The 21,622-nt window shown below is 41.2% G+C and overlaps 1 protein-coding gene across 1 annotated transcript in view; it reads left to right on the top strand.

Annotated features, from left to right (window-relative positions):
• The window catches only part of LOC124585841 (chitotriosidase-1-like), a 102,260-nt gene extending 80,846 nt beyond the window's left edge, over positions 1 to 21,414 (top strand). The window contains exons 7-8 of the mRNA XM_047131406.1: positions 6,891 to 6,998; positions 20,893 to 21,414. Coding sequence (XP_046987362.1) covers positions 6,891 to 6,998; positions 20,893 to 21,027 — 243 coding nt within the window. The 3' untranslated portion in view covers positions 21,028 to 21,414. The remainder of the gene's footprint in view (positions 1 to 6,890; positions 6,999 to 20,892) is intronic.
• Positions 21,415 to 21,622: the final 208 nt, after the last annotated feature.

Here is a 21,622-nt window from a genome sequence, read left to right as displayed (position 1 = left end):
CGTCGGTCTTCCCTCTCGGTAGTGTTACGTGGCCGTCTTCTTGCGACTGCACATTATCGTTACCACCGCTGCAAGCAATCATCTACAGTGGCTACGTTCCTGCAAAATCTTTCTGCAATATCGCAGGAGGAACATCCAGCTCCTCGTGGCTCTATTACACGACCTCCTTCAGACTCAGTGAGGTTAATTACGTCTTTCTCGCCTTAAAGGCATTCTTTACTAACGTCAGCTCACCACGTCCAATCTGAAAGGTAACTAATGTTCACGACAGTTACAGCGCGTATTTAATGCAAACGTGATTTGTATACTCATAGTGGAGCTACTAGCACCACTGTTATGTGACGGGCACGAAATTGGAAGAGGCATCATCTTTCAGATGTAGAGCCACGCCTACCACCTTTCGTTTATGTTGCGCAATTCGTTCTTGGTATAGCGATTTTTTTCCGCCAGTGTATTTAGAACAATGCTGTAGTCACAGGCCGGCCGGAGTGGCCGAGCGGTTCTAGGCGCTTCAGTCTGGAACCGCGCGACCGCTATGGTCGCAGGTTCGAATCCTGCCTCGGGCATGGATGTGTGTGATGTCCTTAGGTTAGTTAGGTTTAAGTAGTTCTAAGTTCTAGGGGACTGATGACCCCAGCAGTTAAGTCCCATAGTGCCCAGAGCCATTTGAACCATTTTGTAGTCACAGGAAAAACCGGTTCAAACAATAACAAAAAAATATCACAAAATGCGTGGGAAGAACTTAACTTATTACAATCACTGACTGCAAGACATACCAAGTTCTGACATTAAATACTGTAAGTGAATATGGGCTACGTTATTAAAACTGATATGATATGATATGAAGTAACACTTTAGACAAACCAACACAGTGATAGCGCAAACGCCAAGAGACGATGTCGGTTTGAAAGCTAGAACTTGCAAAATTTATACGAAATCGAATTTCGACAAACGAACTCGTATCAACTCAAGTGCAAAATGAGAGCTGTGAAGTGAATGGCTTAACTAAATCTCACTGATGAAGTTTCCAATCCTTTGGCCATATTTACATTGAGGCTGCGACCGGTTCAGTGGGGAAGCGTATGAATATCTGGGGGAAAAATTTCGAATCAGCCCCGCAAACAGGGCGCGAGTCCTCTTACATCACGTCATGGGACTCACAACAGAAGCCGGCCGGGGTGGCCGTGCGGTTCAAGGCGCTTCAGTCTGGAACCGCGTGACCGCTACGGTCGCGGGTTCGAATCCTACCTCGGGCATGGATGTGTGTGATGTCTTTATCATAGTTAGGTTTAAGTAGTTCTAAATTCTAGGGAACTGATGACCTCAGATGTTAAGTCCCATAGTGCTCAGAGCCATTTGAACCATTTTTGAACTACAACAGGACAAAGAAATTCCACCGAAGTGTTTGGGTTACCAATGCTCCATTTTTGTCCGACCTAGGATGTATCTGAGCTTCGCAGAGTGACGGAGCCGCAGGCAGATATACGTGTATACAGGCGCCCCAGGAGTGGCCAGTATTCAGGGATATGAGAGCAACGATCATTTGAAGCAAAGAATTTCATATGGACATATTTCTAACACATTCACATCTCAGCTTTATCATACATGTCTCTTTACAGCTGTTATACAGTTCACAATAAATGTCAACTCCAATGCAGTTGTGCACTCTCGGGAGAACATGTCTGAGTGGCTCTGCACGTTCCCTAATTAGAGCAGCAGCGTTCATGATGCGACCAAGCAGTTCATCTCGCGTATTAACCTTCGTTTGTAAACCTCGGATTTCATTCAACTCCATAAACAAAGATCTAATGGCATAAGGTACACATATAATCAAAAGACTAATTCCACTACTAATATATTATGTATTTGAATTGTAACTTTTTCTTACTAGTTAAAGACATTTTCATAGCGGTTTGAAGAAGCTACTGTACATTATCAAAATCTAGTCAGACTTTTGTTCAGAAATTCACTGTAAATTTCCTTTTTTATCTTTATTAATCTTTTTCTGAGAAGTGGGAGGCGGTGATGTAAGTTTTCTTGCTTGTTTTTGGTGATGCGAGCCCTCTTTTATTCGATGTGTCATATTTCATATTTATATACTGGATATTTTTCAAGCAGAAGTCTTCAGTAGTCGATATGTTACACTACAGAGATCGTGAGTACAAGGAATGTGATCTTTGGTTGTCGGTAGCGTTGTCGCTGCCGATGTAGCATTCAGTGAGAAGTGAGAGAAGAGACTGTTGGCCACACTGCTGAGTGGTCTGGAAATAACTAAAGTGCGCGTCATATATCTTGGCGGCCGAGTTTAGGTTCTTTCTGCGCATCTGACGTCACAAAACACAGTCAGCCAATGAACAGAGAACGACGTTGCCAGATCTCGACAGCAGTGCAGAGCACGGACGAGTGTCTTCAGTTTTAGAAACGTTCAGTCATAAATAAAGTAATAGAACAAAAGCAATGTCTTGATAGCAGACTTTCTTTTACAGAAAGATTGGAAAAAGCATTCTTTATACCAATTGCTTCATATTCTATTAATTAATTAAACCAAACAAGCAATAAGACTCCTAATTCAGGCGATAGCAAGGAAAGGTGTTTGTTTCAATCTCACGAACTGCTTTTTCGCAATAAAGAACAGCGGTAATTGTTTATTTCCTATTGTACTTCGACGAAGCTTGAGTAATTCATAGTCATACCAACAGTGTTTATACGTAGTTGCGTGAGATGTTAGAGTCGTTATGGGGTCACACTGTTTGATAAGCTGAGGTAGCGGAACGGTTAAGGTGTTGGGCTGCCAAATGAAAGGTTAAGAGTTCAAACCCTGTGTGGTGCTTAATATTTTCTTTATTTAAAAACAATATTGGCGTGCCTTACTTCACGAATTTTATTCGTTTGAGTGAAATTTCTAGTGCTTTGCCTCTTCATTAACTTTTTCGCTGCTGCAGACACGTGCTCCCCGCATTCCGCGCTGTGCGCAATTTTGTCATCACTGCACTTCTCGCCTGTGCAGACACATGGTGTTCCCACTGCTTTGACACACTTATCATTCGATTTCACAAAAGCTATTTGGCCAAAAAATTTGATTTTTACACGTCTTCTTGCCTGATACCTTCCCCCCATAAATGACTTAATTTTGTTTTGATGTGCAGCATTAAATGTAGTAAACCATTGCACGAAATTTTGAAGAGTTTGCAGAGGTAAAAGTCCATAGCGTATTCTTTCCGTATGGTCGATTTTAGTTGCCACAATGTTGAGAATGAAATGTGAACAAGATACCTAAATTTCATATAATATTTACTGTATAACAATATCTCATTTAATTTAAGTACCACATAGGTGTCGTATGTAATATTGAGAAATATTCCGTCTTTCGCGACTGTAATAAAAGTTTTATATACACACGGCGCGTTTGGCTTTATTTTAAAGCACTTCCATCGGTGAAAGGTAAGGCACATACACAATGGTATTCATGTTCTATTTCTTGTTTTTGTTCCACAGTCGCAGTTTTACCAATGGTATTGAAATATATCCCTCTTCTGCAACTGTAATAAGCGACTTATTTAGACCAGACGCGTTTCTCTCTTTTGAAGCATCATAAGAGGACTGTATTTTGTGTCCTCCATTGCCAAGTCACCTTTCGTAGTTTTGTGCTGCGGTAGCACAATATTCAACGTTTGTGTTGGCTCATCAGTGTTTTAGCAAATAAATGCTGTTTGTGTGTGCCACACACAAAATTATATTTGACATAGCTCTGAGCACTTCACTGACAGACGGTATATTCAAGTCCTAATGTTTTTGTAAGTCCACAGTTTTGTTTAATGTATTTTATCTACTTCCTTTTGATTGATTGAAGTGCTTTAAAATAAAGCCAAACGTGCCCAGTGTAAGTAAAACTTTTGTTACAGTCGCGAAAGGTGGAATATTTCTCAATATTACATACGACACTTATGTGGTACTTAAATTAAATGAAATATATAGGTATCTTGTCCACATTTCATTCTCAACATTGTGGCAACTAAAATCGACCATACGGAAAGTATACTCTATGGACTTTTACCTCTGCAAACTCTTCAAAATTTCGTGCAAAGGTTTACTATATTTAATGCTGCATAATAACTGCGTTGAACATCGAAACAAAATTAAGTCATTTATGGGGGGGGGAAGGTATCACACAAGAAGATAGGTAAAAATCTAATTTTTGAGCCATATAGTTTTTGTGGAATCGAATGATAAAGAGTGTCAAAGCAGTCGGAACACAATGTGTCTGCACAGGCGAGCAGTGCAGTGACAAAATCGCCCACAGCGCGGAATGCAAGGAGCACGTCTTTGTAGCAGCGAAAGGGTTAATGCGGCCATGGTGGCTTTACTTCATGAACTGCGCGCTCCCCCCCCCCCCCCCTACACGTAAGCTTGCGAACTATGTTATACTATGGCGCTGCTTCTATTGGCGCGTGCGTCGTGTGCAACTGGCAACGCAGCAATCTCCAGCGTCTGGGCGGGCATGCGCGAGCCGCCAAGACAAAAGAATTGAACTATAGCAGAACATAGAGAGGCAAACACTGCGGATGGTGCGTTTTGGAAATATGATTTTGTAAAGACTGATTTGAAAAGTGTGAACATACACAGGTAACGTCGTCGCTGCATTGCTTGCAAGAGCGTAATTTGTCACGTGTTTAAGAAAGGCAAATTTTTCTTATGAGTCTTCTTTACTGAGTTGGGTCAGTTTGCCGTCCTTGGAATAGGGAATATCTCCATATGAATTTTTGAATTTTTTGCTTCAAATGAGCGTTCCTGTTATGTTCCTGAATATTGAACCTTCTTCCTGGAACACTGTGTATGTCAAGCGATAGTCGACTGCAACATGGCAGACAGAAAAACTATACTTTTAAAACCGCTAATCATGTGTTGTAAGGCAATCGTTCGTAAACATCGTAAGTTCTCTGATGGCAAAACGTTGCGGAAGATTCAACCATCTTTTCAATTTCGAAGCACTTTTCGTAATGTTGCACTGGCTACTTCTAAGGCTCTACATGGAAGTTCTCCTCCTGGATAGATCGGGATGTCGTGGGCACGCCCAACAGCAACATTTTAGCACCCATTGGAATAGACTTGCATTCTCAAGAAATATAATTTTTTATTCCTCTCCTGCTCATCTTCACACCTGGCAGTTAACGAAAGGAATCGTTAGTTTTGCATCTGCGATGTATAGGTTAGAAAGAAATAAGAAGTTGAGTTTTATCTTCAGTAACACTGGTTACTTTGAGTTTCCACTCGAAGATGGTTTTGACCTACTGGGGTTGGACGTCAGCTTTCACCCGCGACATAATGATGTCGCTCGTTAGGCCCCATGTGCGTAAAAAGTGATATAACAGAATACTGACAATTTTTTCTACATTAGTTTTTAGTGCAAAGCTAGAAACAGTAGACATGTAATAACGTTTTACAATGTTTTATAAATATACTATTTCTGCATGTTTTAGAATCAAAGAAGCCACTGATAAGGCGTTATTTGTCGGTGAAACTAGTTTCGAAATAAATAAATGAATAACGAAATTATTTGACCCTCAAACCCATGTTACCAGAAGTACAGGCATAGAAAGAAGTCTAGAGAAAACTGAGAAAAATATTTCTCAGAATGTACGTCTTGATGATTTGATAATACCCTTATTTACTATACGTCACAGCATTGTTTTACAATTGTTGCCGCTGTTTCCGGGATATTTTTGTTTTTTTTTCGGCTTACATCATGTCATCTGCAGCTGTATGAGCGGCTGTTAGCAAAAAAGAAAAAATACAAAAACGTGAACTTAAGTATGTCAACGTTAAACAATTGGAATTGTGATAGTGCTATGGATACAGTTTTGGTGTGTACTAGATTGTTACGTAGTTCGTCATATGCTCATGTTCGTTGGACGGCTTGCAGCTTGTTTTAGGCACAGAAAAAAAAACTTTCGCACCTTGTTATGTTTTTTTGTGTCTCAAAGTAGTCCAACGGACGTGAGCACATGACAAACTACGTAACAACCTAGCACACACCAAAACTGTATCCACAACACTACCACAATCCCAGTTGTGTAACGTTTATACACATAACTTCATGCGTTTGTTTTTGTTTACTAACAGCCATTCATACAGTTGCAGACGACATGATTTATACCGACAAAAACGGCAACAAGAAAAAGCAGAAAACATGCCGGAAACAGTGGCAACAATCGTAAAACTAAGCTGTGGCATATATTAAATAAGGTATTATGAAATTATTCACAGAAAACAATATTTGAAACGAAACAGTAGACATGTAATAATGGTTTAAAATGTTTTATAAATGTACTGTTCCTGCATGTTTTAGAATCAAAGAACCCACTGACAAGGCGTTATTTGTTGCTGAAAATAGTTTGGGAATAAATAAATGAATAACGAAGTGATTTGCATCAAGGCAGACCCTCAAACCCATGCTGTTGTTTTTATATGCAAACACGGACCAATGGAAGAGTTTCAAGATAAAATTATTGACTTGAATTTACATTCGATGTTAACAAATTCCTCTTTACCAAAAACATTTTTCTCGCTATTGCTGGTCTACATTTCATATACTCTCTACTACACTTCGGAATAGCCCAGTAACTGCGAAAAATAGTACAGCCAGCAGTAATGTCAAATATAAATATTTTCTGACTCAAAGCCATTGTGTGCTGCCACATGACTAACGTCGATCACGTGTATAAATTGGTATGAGACAACACAATACACAAGCGATTTCAGAAAATAAAGCCTGCTGCACTCGTTTGCACCTTTCAGAAACTAAATTAAAATGTATTTCCCGCTATCTGCGCCGTTCCCTTGTCAGAAGCCATCAAGGACATTAATGAATGCACCTACTACTTTCGTTTCAGATATGCATGGCGACCTGGACAGAAACAGTTATTGAGGACGGCGAGGCCTATGCCTACAGCGGCAACCAGTGGGTCAGCTTCAAGAATCCCCAGACAATGCAAACCTTGGTGAGTGATGGTCAAATAATTGAAATAACGAACTTCTAATTTGGAGACACAAATAATGTAAGTAACCAAGAAATAGGGAGAAACATTTCATGTAAAAAAAAAGGTACTCCATCTGAATATGCCTCGGAAGGCCCAACGGTACCGACCGATCGCCGTGTCATCATCAGCCGCTATGTGTCACAGGATACGGACAGTGGGGAGGGGGGGGGGGGGGGGATGTGGTCCGCACAACGCTCTCCCGGCCGTTTCAGTTCTCAATGAAGTAGCCCCTCAATTGGCTCACAAGGGCTGTGTGCACTTGCCAACAGCGATCGGTAGCCCGGCGGTCAACCATTCAGTTGCTAGCCAACTCGACAGCGCTTAACTTCGGTGATCTCACGCGAACTGGTGTTACCATTGCGGTAAGGCCGCTGGCAAAATAAGTAGCCTACGCATACCACAAAAAAATTCAATGAGAGAGAGGAAACAAGTCATCAAACCACTCGTGACAGAGTGCAGAGAACATCGGATAGAGGCTTCCTACAACTTTAGAAATTTACTTCTTCTGAAAAACTGTTCCTCTATCGCAAATGACTAATATTACGAGATATTTCTGTAACAATTATTATTAATTGCGTTTTATCCGTTAAGTGCGAAATACTTCATCTGGTGCCAGCTTCCGAAATACAGACAAATTCGTAAATGCCTTTTCCAATCTCTAGCCCCTTTTCTAATCTCCAGCCGTATATTTCTTCAAAACTTAAAGCCTTTAACGCCTGGCGAGTAACGATAAGTCAAAGTTTTACTACCTGAGCGTAGTTCCCCTTTCACATATATGTTAATCAAGAAGAATACCATACAATCAGTCTGCTGATAATTTGAAGATTTCTTCAGGCACAGTTTTAAAGTATTCGGGTCGCGTGTTCCTGGATACCTCATTTGAATTTCCCATCCTCTTAACGGCTATACTTGTTTTGCCCAGCCTCAGAAATCTTATGCAAGTCTCTACATAGCTTCTCAGCTATCATTGGAACATGTATTCATGCGGCGGTTGGACAAAAATAAGGAAACGCCGCCTGGCATTCATGCTTGAACATAAATATAGGACCTAGCCAAGCCTGCACGATGCGCTGTTGTATTTGCCCACGATCGGCACCTGTGCAGTGTCCTCGATACGTTCCAAATGTCAATCTTGGTCAGAACACTGTTCTGCATAGTTGTGAGCGCATTGTGCCAGAGTTAAGTGAATTCGAAGGTGGTAAAACTGTTAATGATCGTATGGGTGGTGCTTACGTAACCAAGGGAGCTGAAGGGCTTAGTGATTAAGAGGCACCATATCGAAGATTTACACCACATATAGGGCAATCGGATAAAAATACCCGCTAAGCCACAACGCGGACGAAAGTGTGTGTTGAGTGATTGTGACGGACAGTCACTGAAGAGGATTCTGACTAAAACTAACAGGGCGACAGCTGGAAAAGTCAGCGCGAACCCGGTCAGCACCAAAACAACACGAGGGGAACTCCATAAGCAGAGAATTGCAGGGTGAGTTGGCATAATTGATGCAAATCCCCAACGTTGTAGTGAAGCCATAAAATCTGGACTATGGAGCAATGGAAGAAAGTCATTTGGTCCACTGTGTCTTGTTTCACACCGTTTCCAACTTCTAGATGTGTTTACGTGCCAAGAGTCAAATATGGCGGGAGTTGGGTGACGATTTGGGCAGCCATATCATGTTATTCCATGGGCCCCATGGTTACTCTACAAGGCAGCATTAGTGCGAAGGATTATGTAATGACCATTTTGGCTGATCAGATCCATCCCATGGTAAAATATTTTCCCCCGATAGTGATGCTGCGTTCCCTGAGGAAAGCGGCCCTATGCACACGGCTCGCATCGTCCAAGTCTGGTTTTCTGAGCACGAGGATTAACTGTCGCACCTCCCGCAGCCACCACAGTCACCATATCTCAGTATTACTGAGTCTTTGTTGTCTACCTTGAAGAGCGCGTGATGGCTATCCACCTCCACCGTCGTTACCTAAACTTGCCCCTATTTTACAAAAAGAATGGGGTGAGAGTCCCCTGGAAACCATTCATGACCCCGTATTTATCTGTTCCGAGACGACTGGAAGCTCTTTTCGAATGCCGACGGATTTCCTACATCGTATTAGCCGTGGGAATGTGCTGTGTTTCTGGCGTTTCCATATTTTGGTCCAACACCTGTATTATTTGTAGACTGTCAAAAAATTACCAGAACAAGAGCGGGACACGTATGAAAGACAACAAAATGGCAGCTACGAATATCAATTTCGTAATGTTGATGATTCGTTTCCAACTCGCCACTGATCGCGAATGTAGCATTCTCATTGGGGATCTGCAAAAATTCCCGAGTAGTGGGCAGCTTCGTAAGTAATGCTAACACAACCTGTGTGAGCGTGTGGGTGCTATTCTGTCATTCTGCGCAACGGATTAATCTGAGATGTATCCTTTACCCTGTGGCTCCTGCAAGATGCAATTTCCACCCCCACACTACTACAGAAGTCAGACAGACGCTCCTTACGTTCTAAAGAGAAATGCCTAAAAAACTTTCAGCAATAAATATCTTCTGGAGTCTTCCGCTGTAAGGAAATGGCACAAAAATTCACAAAATTTCTCACGTAACTAGTGGGATACTTGCATACTGGAGTGGTGCTAGTTACTGTAGGAAAAACATGAAACTAACGAAAATTATTATTTTTTTGCAAAAATTCTGAGAAATCACAATGGCACTTTTAGTTATGAACTGAACAAGTTATTTCCTGGTTCTTTTCGGAATGTGACGTTACCTCTTAAGGATAGGATTCGCTAATGAAATTTCTATACAAAGTTTAAGATTGTTATTGACTTGGCAGAATGGCTGAGAGCCGCGCCTACTCAACTTGAATAATTATCCGTTAGAATGTTGCTAGGTATAGTCGAGGGTGTCGCGTGTGAAATGCAGTGAAGTCTACTGTTGTGGAGGAAATATGGGGCTCGCAAGAGCTGTAGCGCACAACACCGTAAGCTGCGATGACTGCTGTCTGCGCTGCTCGCTGCTGACAAATATGCTAACTCTCATTCTATCTGGATTGACCTTCGCCAATCAAACTCTCCCTACGCCATGATGAAGTCAAGGACTCCTATTTGCCCCTAGTCTACTATTGGCATGGTACACAGGTCAGATAACCAGTCCACTGCGATGCCACTCAAAAATTCGTTCACAGGCGTTTAACTATAACTCTGTCTGTTCACACCGCCCAATAAGTGTGGCAGCCAACACAGTGATCAACGCTTAATCGCAAGGACTCAATATGGAGTCACACTCTGATTCGCTCTCAACAGAGGTACTCTCCCACTGAAGTACAGAGGAGAGACTTGTTCCTCGCTCTTTGAGTACACGTACGAGCGCAGACACTCTCGTTATGTGTTCTCGCCCCAAGGCGTCAGGAATATCGTCTGCCAATCAGCATTGCTCTTCTAAAACGGCGGGAGAATGACGTTTCGTTTAAGGCGACCAATCCGGAAATCTGTAGCATCGGCGTCTGGCGTTTGCTGTCTCTCTGTGAAAACCTCTGAAACTGCATGCTATGTTTGTAAAGAATGTGTAGGCTGGGCGCTCCCACACAATGTAGTGGAACTTGCTTTCAAGCCGAACACGGGGTCATTCTGCCTTTTACTCGGGCAAACGCTTTCTGCTCTACAGGCGGTCGCCGGCCGACATAGATATGTTAACTCGTCCTCTGAAGGGGCCGGCCCCCCCAGCGTGCGGTTTGCCTCTCCCAAACTAAAAGCACCTGTGACCGTCGTGTCTTGAATGTGTGTGTGTACGCCAGCCTTGAGTATTTCAGTCTCAGTGCGCGCTTGCGATTTACTAGTTATTTGCATATCATTTACATGAATTCATACAACATTGACTTTATCTTATCGAGTTTGGGTTCGAATGAAGCGTCTTGATATGTGGAATATGATTGTGAGGGCGGAATATGTAAGCAGTGAAGGTCAGGAGACCACGACATCTTACACCTACTCTCCTCTTCTTAACAGCACTATGTGTCGCAGTCCAAGCACACTTCGTCTTTGCAATATGCGTAATTTATGCCATTGTCGTCAATCAAACTGTTATTCAGCGGATTAACTATCTGCAGTGCACCGCTATATTAAAAAAACAGGCAACATGACAAAAAAGTGAAGTAACCAGCAGGGGAGGAAGAAATGAAACGAAACGTCTCAGGTTGAGAGGGTAAATTATGTGACGTTATTTCAGTGATTACAAGTCCGCCACGGTAGCTGAGTGGTCAGCGTGACAGACTGTCAATCCTAAGGGCCCGGGTTCGATTCCCGGCTGGGTCGGAGATTTTCTCCGCTCAGGGACTGGGTGTTGTGTTGTCCTAATCATCATCATTTCATCCCCATCGACACGCAGGTCGCCGAAGTGGCGTCAAATCGAAAGACCTGCACCAGGCGAACGGTCTACCCGACGGGAGGCCCTAGCCACACGACATTTCCATTTCCAGTGATTACAAAATAGTCAACTTTACGAAGAACTTGGCAGTATAAGCCTATTTATCAATATGATGATGCATCCCTTCTGGCCTGGAAGCAAGCACTGACTCAGCTGTCAAGGTTGTCATAAAGCCGTTATTACCTCTACTGAGGCAAGCTGACCCGCAACTGTTGTAACTGGTATTTCACGTCCTCGATACTGACCCTCTAGATCGAGTTGATGTTTCCGAGCTGGTCCCACACCTGTACTACCGTGGACAAATCTAGAGATCTTGCTGGTCGTGAGAATACTTCAACATCATACAAACAGTTCATAGAGACTCGTGCCATACACGAACAAGCATTCTTCTGTTGAAAAACAGCACTACGGCACTGCGGCATGGCAGGCGACACATCAGGACGCAGGATGTCAGTGACGTACTGTTTTGCTGTCAAGAGTTCCCTCAGTCAGAGCCAGCCGTGACCCGAAGTCATACCCAGTAGTTCCCCATGCCATGATGCCAGAAGTAATACCACTGCACTTCTCCAAAACATTGGAAGAGTGGGACCTCTCCCCAGGTCGTTGCCATAACTGCCGTCAATGGTCATCCGAGGTAGTACAGAACCGCAACTCGTCGCTGAACATAATGTTATGCCATTCATCAGTAGTTCATTCTTACTGATCACGGACCACTCCAGATGCTGCTGTTAGTGCTGTGGTGTTAACGGTAGCCTACGCATGGGACGATATTTCCCTATTTCAACTGCTACTAATTTCGGACCAGTGGTGAGAGCTGACAGAGAATGCTGCATGGGGACCATTATTTATTGGTGGATTGCAGATGTAGACGTGAAGCGGTCATGACGCGCCCGTGCACAACACGGCGATCCTCTGTTATGGTGGCCAGACATGATTGACTGGAAACTTGACGACGAGTATGCCGCCGGCCAGAGTGACCGAGCGGTTCTGGGCGCTACAGTCTGGAACCGTGAGACCGCTACGGTCGCAGGTTCGAATCCTGCCTCGGGCATGTATGTGTGTGATATCCTTAGGTTAGTTAGGTTTAATTAGTTCTAAGTTCTAGGCGACTGATGACCTAAGAAGTTAAGTCGCGTAGTGCTCAGAGCCATTTTTGACGAGTATGCCTGCCGTCGGGTTCGCAGGCAGTTCACATTCGAATGACCCAAAAATCTGAATATTGAAGGTTCGACCTGTCGGCCAAATGGAGACCCGCAGTAAGGTCCAACTCCGTCAGGTGCTGATAACGGAGTCTCACTCAACATGTGACGCTGTTCACGCCCATTATCTACCCTACCAGGCCTGGTAATGACACTACAGAGGAACGACACTAATGCACTCTGGTGGCCGTTCTACCTGTCACAGAGAAATTCAAATCTAATCATTGACGTATCCGCCAATAGTGTGTGCCTGAACGAAGTTACATTGATGTCCAACCACGTCTTCTGGTTGTTTGACTGTTTTTCTTACACAAAGTACTCTGTGTTGGCAATGTCACATGAAAAATATGTTAGCCTATACGCCTTGTCATGTTTCCAGTGTTGTCGTCTTGCTTTAACGTTGTATTAGACTTGTTAGCGAATCTAGTTTATTTACTGTTCTTGCTGTATGTCATTTGCGCACATTCACATTGTTTTACATGACTACAAGTTAGGAACCGTCAATGATGTTAGGAGGTTATTCTCATTTGATAGCATATAAAGTCCTGAAACAAGTATGAGTGAAAGGAAAATAAATTAATTGACTAAAGCATAATGTGGAAATGTTCTCCAGTTTTTCATTGCAATAACAGAAATTAATCAGACTACAATATCCAGAGAGTAATTATCCTCAATGTGTTTCGAAAAATTTCCTTGCTGTGATCCGGAGATGCTGTGAGTGTTATCTTTCCAGTGAGCATAACCGTACCCAGAAGGTTCATGTTATTGAACATGCTCTTACTGTGTGACAGCTGACTGTTTCTGGTTATTTGTCACTGTAATGTTTCTTGCGTTCAGTAATTAGAAGGACTTTTCATTATTTTGATATGCAGCGTGGGCAATTCAACTTGATTTTCGTACTATTGATTCAAAAGTAGTTTTAGTCGTGCATTCTATTAACATACATCAAACAAACGCGTAGTGTATACAGGCTGTCCCAGTCATCTGTACCACTCCTAATAATTTTTTGCCCAGAAGCAAAACACAAATTATCAAGTAAACGCTGTTTAGCTACCACGAGGACATTAACCAGCATGATTGCCTACCTTGAAACTTTGTCTGTTGCAAAGATATGTACAGCAGTACTTCTTTAAAATAATAATAATCTTATATTTTTTATTCAGTACTCCACTTCCACTCCTCAAGATGCATTCAGAAGCATATCAACACAGGGAACCATTCACGTAAACATGACGTTAGTAAGCATATAAAACAAAAGGGCCTATGACTCTCCTACACTAGCAAATAGTCCAAATCGGCGGTGTAACGTAACTCATCCACTTGCTGGAGTTCACAGTAAACAAATGGAGACATAGAGAAAATACACAGTGGTCATTCTGTCAAGCACCGTCAGTTCACGATTCGTTTGAGTACAATATATACCAGAGAAGAGAAGGTAAAACGCATGTAAGCTAGCGGAGCAGTAACTGCAGTATTGTTTTCTTATTTACAATATAGGTACATATAGCGCAGTACCGTTGTACGAGGGGGGGGGGGGGGGCTCAACAAGTAATGCAACATATATTTTTTTCCGAAAGCGGGTTGGTTTTATGGTTTTATTCCGGGCTGCAATGCACCGTATTATTCCGCACTCTCTTGCATACAAAACCCCATGTTTAACATAGTCTCCGTTCAATGCGACGGCTTTACGCCCCCCCCCCCCCCCCACCAGACCTGTATGCCCGCATGATACCACTCTAATAGTCGACGTTAGAGTCAACGTCTTGCTGCATCAATAATCTCCCCGTAACCCACGTGCTATTTCCCCCGCAGTGCACCTTTCATTAGGCCAACAGGTAGAAGTAGGAAGGTGCGAGGTCCGGACTGTAGGGCAGATGAAGGAGAACAGTCCAGTGAAGTATTGTAAGCTCCTCTCGGGTGCGCCGACTTGTATGAGGCCTTGTGTTATCGTGGAGAAGAAGCATTTTTGTGTCGACGAACACGCTGAAGTCGTTTCTTCAAATTCCTGAGGGTAGCACAACACACTTCAGTGTTGATATTGTACCCTGAGGGAGGACATCAAACAGAATAACTCAATGAGAGTCCCAGAAGATCGTCGCCATGGCTTTACCAGCTGAGGGTGCGGCCTTGAACTTTTTCTTCGGAGGGGGAGTGGTGTAGGCGAAATGAGGAACCAATATTACATCGTTTGCGACGATGTTCGATAGATAAAAAATTGACACAATCGGCTCGTAATGTACAAACCATACCTCACAGAAGGCCGTTCGTTGTTCTTTATAGTCTCCTTTTAGGCAGCGAGGAACCCAGCCGGTACACACCTTTTTAGTACCCCATATGGCGGACGAGTCTGTCAGCACTACCAACAGAGATGCCCAATTGAGCAGCGAAGTTTTTGATTCTGATTCGTCGATCACCTCGAATGAGAGTGTCCGCACGTTCCAACATTGCACGAGTCACAGCTGTGTGCGGCGGCCGGCACGCGACAGATAAGACGAGCTTGCGCGACCTTGTTGCGATTACAACAGACGCCTCGCCCAACGACTCACCGTGCTTTTGTTCACTGCCAGAGCTCCGTAGAGGTTCTGCAAGCGGCTGTGAATATCTACGATCCTCTCTGCTTGTAATGTACCTCCGTTAGAGTTGTCATTTTGAAGCCTATGTGCAGTCCAGGCACTATCTGAAGCTTTGGGGCTGAAGCGGGAATGTTCTACTGTGTCCCACAACAAATTTTGCCTTTTTTCAACCGCAATTTGCCGAGGAAAAAAAATGTGTTGCATTACTTACTGATATCAAACGATATTGTATTTACAATAAAGGCCGCCTTTGATTAAAGATTGCATCAATATCAGTTTTCTTTTATTATAGTCGAACATAATGCTATTTATGTAGAGCAACAGTACAGATAGGAATATCCTGACAATAACCCACCTTGGCAACGTATGTTTTTTAGTCTTACTGTGACGCCTGAGCAAGTGAGAACTTTCAACTGAATGTAACGTAATGGTCAAAGAACATGCACAAGCGAAGCCAATGCAGTTACTGTTATCGCTTCTGCTCCAATGAATCCATACGTGTGCGCAAAATTGCTTGAACAGGAGATTTACATTCCTAAGTACCGCTTGTATATCGCATTCCTGCACGTAACCGATTATAACCTTATCATGTACACTTAAACCCAGAATTACATATGTGTATGTTCTCTCAGTGCATTTCCCGTGTTTTCATTTGTTTACCGTCATCTCCAGCAAGTGGACGAGTTATTTCATCCCAGGTACCTGCACTCTGTCTGAATGCGGAAGAGTCATGGCCAGTTTTCCGTTACGTTTTTAATAAATTCATGTTTACCTGAATGGTACGCTGTGATATATTTTTGCAACAGCTCTTGAGGACTAGATGTGGATTACAGAATAAAAAATACAAGGTACCTTTTGAAAAGCACGTACTGTTGTTCAGATCTTTGTAATGAACAAAGTTTCAAGAACGGAAATCATGGTGGTTTATGTTGCTCTGGAAGCTAACAACAACATCTGCTTGATACAATTTTTGTTTTGCTTCTGGTAAAAAGTTATTTTCGGAGCTCAAGATAATGGAGACACCTTGTATGTTATTATTTTTCTCTTTGTATTACAGACCAACAATGATTCCACTTTTATTTCATTTCACTTCACAGAAATAAGTCGACTCGCTTCTTTAACTCCTTTACCTTGAATATGTAATTCACAGTGTACGAGACAGACTGAAAATGGTTGCTTACAATAAGTGATATTTAAAGAAAAACCATCACTTAAGAATATATTGCACATATAACTTACCAAATGAAATTGGTTTGGAAACGACAGTGATTTGAGATTGTCACACAAGGAACATTTTACAAATTCGTACATATTATAAAGATGGTTATATGTATGTGCTAAGGTGCTTTGATTAGTCTGGTAAAAAAAAAAAGGCATGGAAAAATGTTTGTTTCGTAAACTACTCACTCTATTTCTCGACATAGTCTACTTTGAGCGAAATGCACATTCTCCAGCGATCCTCCAGCATTTTCACCCCATCAGAAAAATAGGTTCTATCAAACTGCAAATTACGCATTCATAGCAACTATCACTTCCTCATTTGATTAAAATTTCTTCCCAGCAAGCCAAAGTTTCAAATTAGGGAACAGGAAGAAGGCACTTGGGACTAAGTCTGGTGATGAATATGGTGGATGACGAACCAGTTCAAAGCACATTTCGTGCAGTTTCGCCATTGTTATCGCTGGTGTGTGGAATTATACATTATCCTGGTCTTTTTTCAGCCAACGCAGGTTTCAAACGATCCAGCAATGAAGCATAATAGGGTCCAATTATGGTTCTGACTTTTTAAAAGTAATCTATGAGGATTATTCCTTGGGAATCTCAAAAACCAGTGACCATCACCTCACCACCTGACAAAATGGTCTTTGCCGTCTTTGGTGCACTTTTAACAACCTTTGTGCATTGTTTTGACTGCCATTTTGACTGTCACGTGTAATGAGGATCCAGGTTTCATCAATAGTCGCAAATCGGAGCAAAAAATCTTGTGGACTGCGATTAAACGTCGCCACACATTGTGTTGAACTGTTTTCTAGATGCACTTTTGGTCGACTGAGAGCAATCGCGGCATCCAACTCGCTCACAGCTTCTTCACAGTCAATTCTCCATGCGGGATATTATGCAGTCACTCATCGAGACGCTTTAAGTCTCAGTAATCTCACTAATATTTATTCGGTGGCCTTGTGTTACCGTGTCATGGATTTTGTTGATGGTTTCCTTTGTGGTGACTTCAATTGGACAGCCAGAGTGCACTTTGTCTTCAGTGTTCATCCAGCCACATTTCAATTCATTAATCCAAAATTAATGGTCTTCAATGATGATGCAGTATTTAATAACAGCACGAAACTCCGTTTTCGCTGTTTTCAATCGCAGTAGTTTCACTGACCAATTCAGACGGCTGTCAACAACTGTAGGCCGTACTTTGTTGAAATTGTTTATAAGATCCTTGGAATCATCAAGCTTACCAACCATGGAGGCGCAACAAAACTATTCCATAGTTTCACAGAAACTTACCAGACTTATCAAACCATCACACGTGTGTGTGTGTGTGTGTGTGTGTGTTCGTTCCACATCTTTTCCTAAATCATTGGACTGTTTCAACCAAACTAGGTACACTTATCCTTTATTGTCAGGTAACAGGCGCTGTGGGGGTAAGAACCTATCATAGTTCATGAGACATGACGTCATAAATACTGAGATGCGTGACAAAACGCCTCATCATGCATGAAGTTTTAATGCATTCATTCTTTATTGCTAAGACCTTTCCACGTTGACACCTGCCAGTGCTGTTGGCAGTTTTTAACTGCGAAGCGCGGACGTTTGTAATCGAGAACGATAGCCTTCTATAAAACGACGAAGAGGCGTTGCTATAGAGACTTTCACAAAATCGCGTTGTAGACACCGAAGCAGCTGCGCCCAGCGTAAAGAAACCATCTGGGACCATGTCTCTTTGGACACTATACTTATACCCTCGTACATTATGCATATTTCTTTGTATAGCTGTTTCATGATTTCAGAGTTGTTTTTACGAATATATGGAAAGGAATTTTTTTTCGATGCTTCGCTACAGATGTAGTTCATTTTGTGTTTTATTTTCTAATAGAAAATTTGCAAAACGAATACTGGGCAAATACCGGGATTGTGAACTAGTACTTGATAATTTGCTGAGATAAACCAGTAAAGTAAAAAGTATAACCATGCGGTCAGAGATATCTGAGATCACATGAGAAAAAAAAGTGTTGATGTTCACCTTTCAAAATTGTAGGAGATATTGCACATGGCTGATTTTTGTCACCGTCACTCCTTCGTCACTCTTTTCCATCTCTGGATATGTACATATATGCGCGCATAGTATGACGTGACAACCGGGTGACACTTTTGTCTGCTAGCTGGGCGCGCATGGGTCACAAAATTATCGCTCTCCGTGCATTCTCTCCGTTCATTTGATTTCCGATTATGGACACAGGGATGTATGGCAACAACGTCTTCACACAATGTGACTGTGCGCAAAGACGATATCAATAATTATAATAAAAAGAGCAGCACTTCTCGGCAAAAACAAAATAAAGGATGGAAAGAAATCAGTCGAATTATATTTTCAAGTGCTTGGAACAACTTGAGTTTATTTGTGACAGACAATATCATGTTCATATTTGTGCTTGTTAATGGAGGTAGAATGCGAAACAATTCACCAAAACTTTCAAAACGCATTCGAAAATAGTGAAAAATTCTTTTGTTTTTTGTCGAAACATTGTGTAAAACTTTCCACTCATAAGCTTGTCACTATAAAGGACGTGTACCCACTATTCTTTTTTATGATATTTTCTTTTACATCTCATGAATCTCAAATAATGACCTCTCTTCAAAATCCAATCGACAAATAACAATTGGTTTTCAGAAAAAGTTCAGTGACTGTCATTTTTGAGGGTACACTCCACTTTGATGACGTGACAGTGACAGAAACTTATTTTGGTGACAAAAATCGCCCGTGGACGCTAGCCCTAATAACTACCGCAAGTCCCTTGAAACCAATATTGTCTTACATGACTGCAATGTAAGTATTATGAATGGTTAATGATGTCAAGCAACTAATCCCATTTACCATCCAAATGAAATATAATGTGTTTTCAGATTCCTAAACATGTTGTTGTTGTTGTTGTTGTTGTTGTTGTGGTCTTCAGTCCAGAGACTGGTTTGATGCAGCTCTCCATGCTACGCTATCCTGTGCAAAGATCAGCACATTCCTCAAACTGTGGAACTATCAAGAATGGCGTTCCACAAGGGTCAGTCTTGGGTTCTTTGTTGTTCTTAATATATATTAATGACTTGCCATTCTATATTCATGAAGAGGCAAAGCTAGTTCTCTTTGCTGATGATACAAGTATAGTAATCACACCTGACAAATAAGAATTAACTGATGAAATTGTCAATAATGTCTTTTAGAAAATTACTAAGTGGTTCCTCGTAAATGGACTCTCACTGAATTTTGATAAGACACGGTACATACAGTTCCGTACAGTAAATGGTATGACGCCATTAATAAATATAGACCTTAATCAGAAGCATATAGCTAAGGTAGAATATTCAAAATTTTTAGGTGTGTCCATTGATGAGAGATTAAATTGGAAGAAACACATTGATGATCTGCTGAAACGTTTGAGTTCAGCTACTTATGCAATAAGGGTCATTGCAAATTTTGGTGATGAACATCTTAGTAAATTATCTTACTACGCCTATTTTCACTCATTGCTTGCATGTGGAATCATATTTTGGGGTAATTCATCACTGAGGAATAAAGTATTTATTGCACAAAAGCGTGTAATCAGAATAATAGCTGGAGTCCACCCAAGATCATCCTGCAGACATTTTATTTAAGGATCTAGGGATATTCACAGTAGCTTCTCAGTATATATACTCTCTTATGAAATTTGTTATTAACAACCAAACCCAATTCAAAAGTAATAGCAGTGTGCATAACTACAATACTAGGAGAAAGGATGGTCTTCACTATTCAAGATTAAATCTAACTTTGGCACAGAAAGGGGTGAATTATACTGCCACTAAAGTCTTTGGTCACTTACCAAATAGTATCAAAAGTCTGACAGAAAACCAACAAGTATTTAAGAAGAAATTAAAAGAATTTCTGAATGACAACTGCTTCTACTCCATAGGGGAATTTTTAGATATAAATTAAGAAACAAAGAAAAAAAAACAAGAAATTATAAAAAAAAATTTAAAAAAGTTGTTATATTAACTTAATTATGTTGTTAAATTAACTTAATTATGTCATGCATTGGAAAATTTGACTCGTTCCACGTCATTACGAAATATTGTATTCATGATCCATGGAACTAGTATTAATCAAATCAAATCTTCATCTCCCAGTACCTACTGCAACCTACATCCTTCTGAATCTGCTTAGTGTATTCATCTCTTGGTCTCCCTCTATGATTTTTACCCTCCACATTGCCCTCCAATACTAAATTGGGGATCCCTTGAAGCCTCAGAATATGCCCTACCAACCGATCCCTTCTTCTAGACAAGTTGTGCCACAAATTTCTCTTCTCTCCAATTCTATTCATTACCTCCTCATTAGTTATGTGATCTACCCTTCTAAACATGTAACTGACACATATGTCTTATGTAAATTTGTTTTTATCTTACAGGGAGAGTATGCTGTTCAGAAAGGCCTGGACGGGGCACATATTTGGTCCATTGAATCTGACGACAACCACAACACTTGTGGAGGTGGTGCGAAGCCTCTTCTTAACAGCCTAAACAAAGGATTAGGTCTTCAGTGAGAGATTATTAGCTACATGTGATCTCTTCTCACAATGTGGGAGGATCAAGACTGAAAACATTTGTATCTATCTGAACATAAACAAACAATAGAACATTAAATATATAAAAGCACTTAAATATGAACACACCAAAGCATGAATGATTTTACAGTTTCATACATGTAGTGTAACATAATGTGACATCTGAGAGTCAAAGTCTCTTTCAGTCAGAAGCTGATGAAGTAACATGAACACTAAGGATATACTGGCATTTACTGGATTATTCTGTCAAAACTTAAATCATCAGTTTATATGTTGAACTAATCAGTTCCTGTCTACAACAGGGCTGTATTTCCAGAAAAAAGTATATTTCACATACTAGCTGTTATCACATAATCTGTTGTCTATATAATAAGTAATAATAAAGGAAAATAGGGAAATCTATACTCAGAATTGTTTTGGTTGTGTTTTTACTGTGATTTCATATACCATATATTATATCATACACCATATATCATATACTGTGATATCATATACCATAAGAAAACACTAAATCTTACTACCCTTTCATAGAGTTTGTACATATTCTGAAGATACCAGAAAAAAGTGTTGAAAA

Source organism: Schistocerca americana, chromosome 1, assembly GCF_021461395.2.
Source record: "Schistocerca americana isolate TAMUIC-IGC-003095 chromosome 1, iqSchAmer2.1, whole genome shotgun sequence".
Lineage (NCBI taxonomy): Eukaryota > Metazoa > Arthropoda > Insecta > Orthoptera > Acrididae > Schistocerca > Schistocerca americana.
Note: the sequence above shows the minus strand (reverse complement) of the source record. Positions and strands in the feature narration are given on the sequence as shown.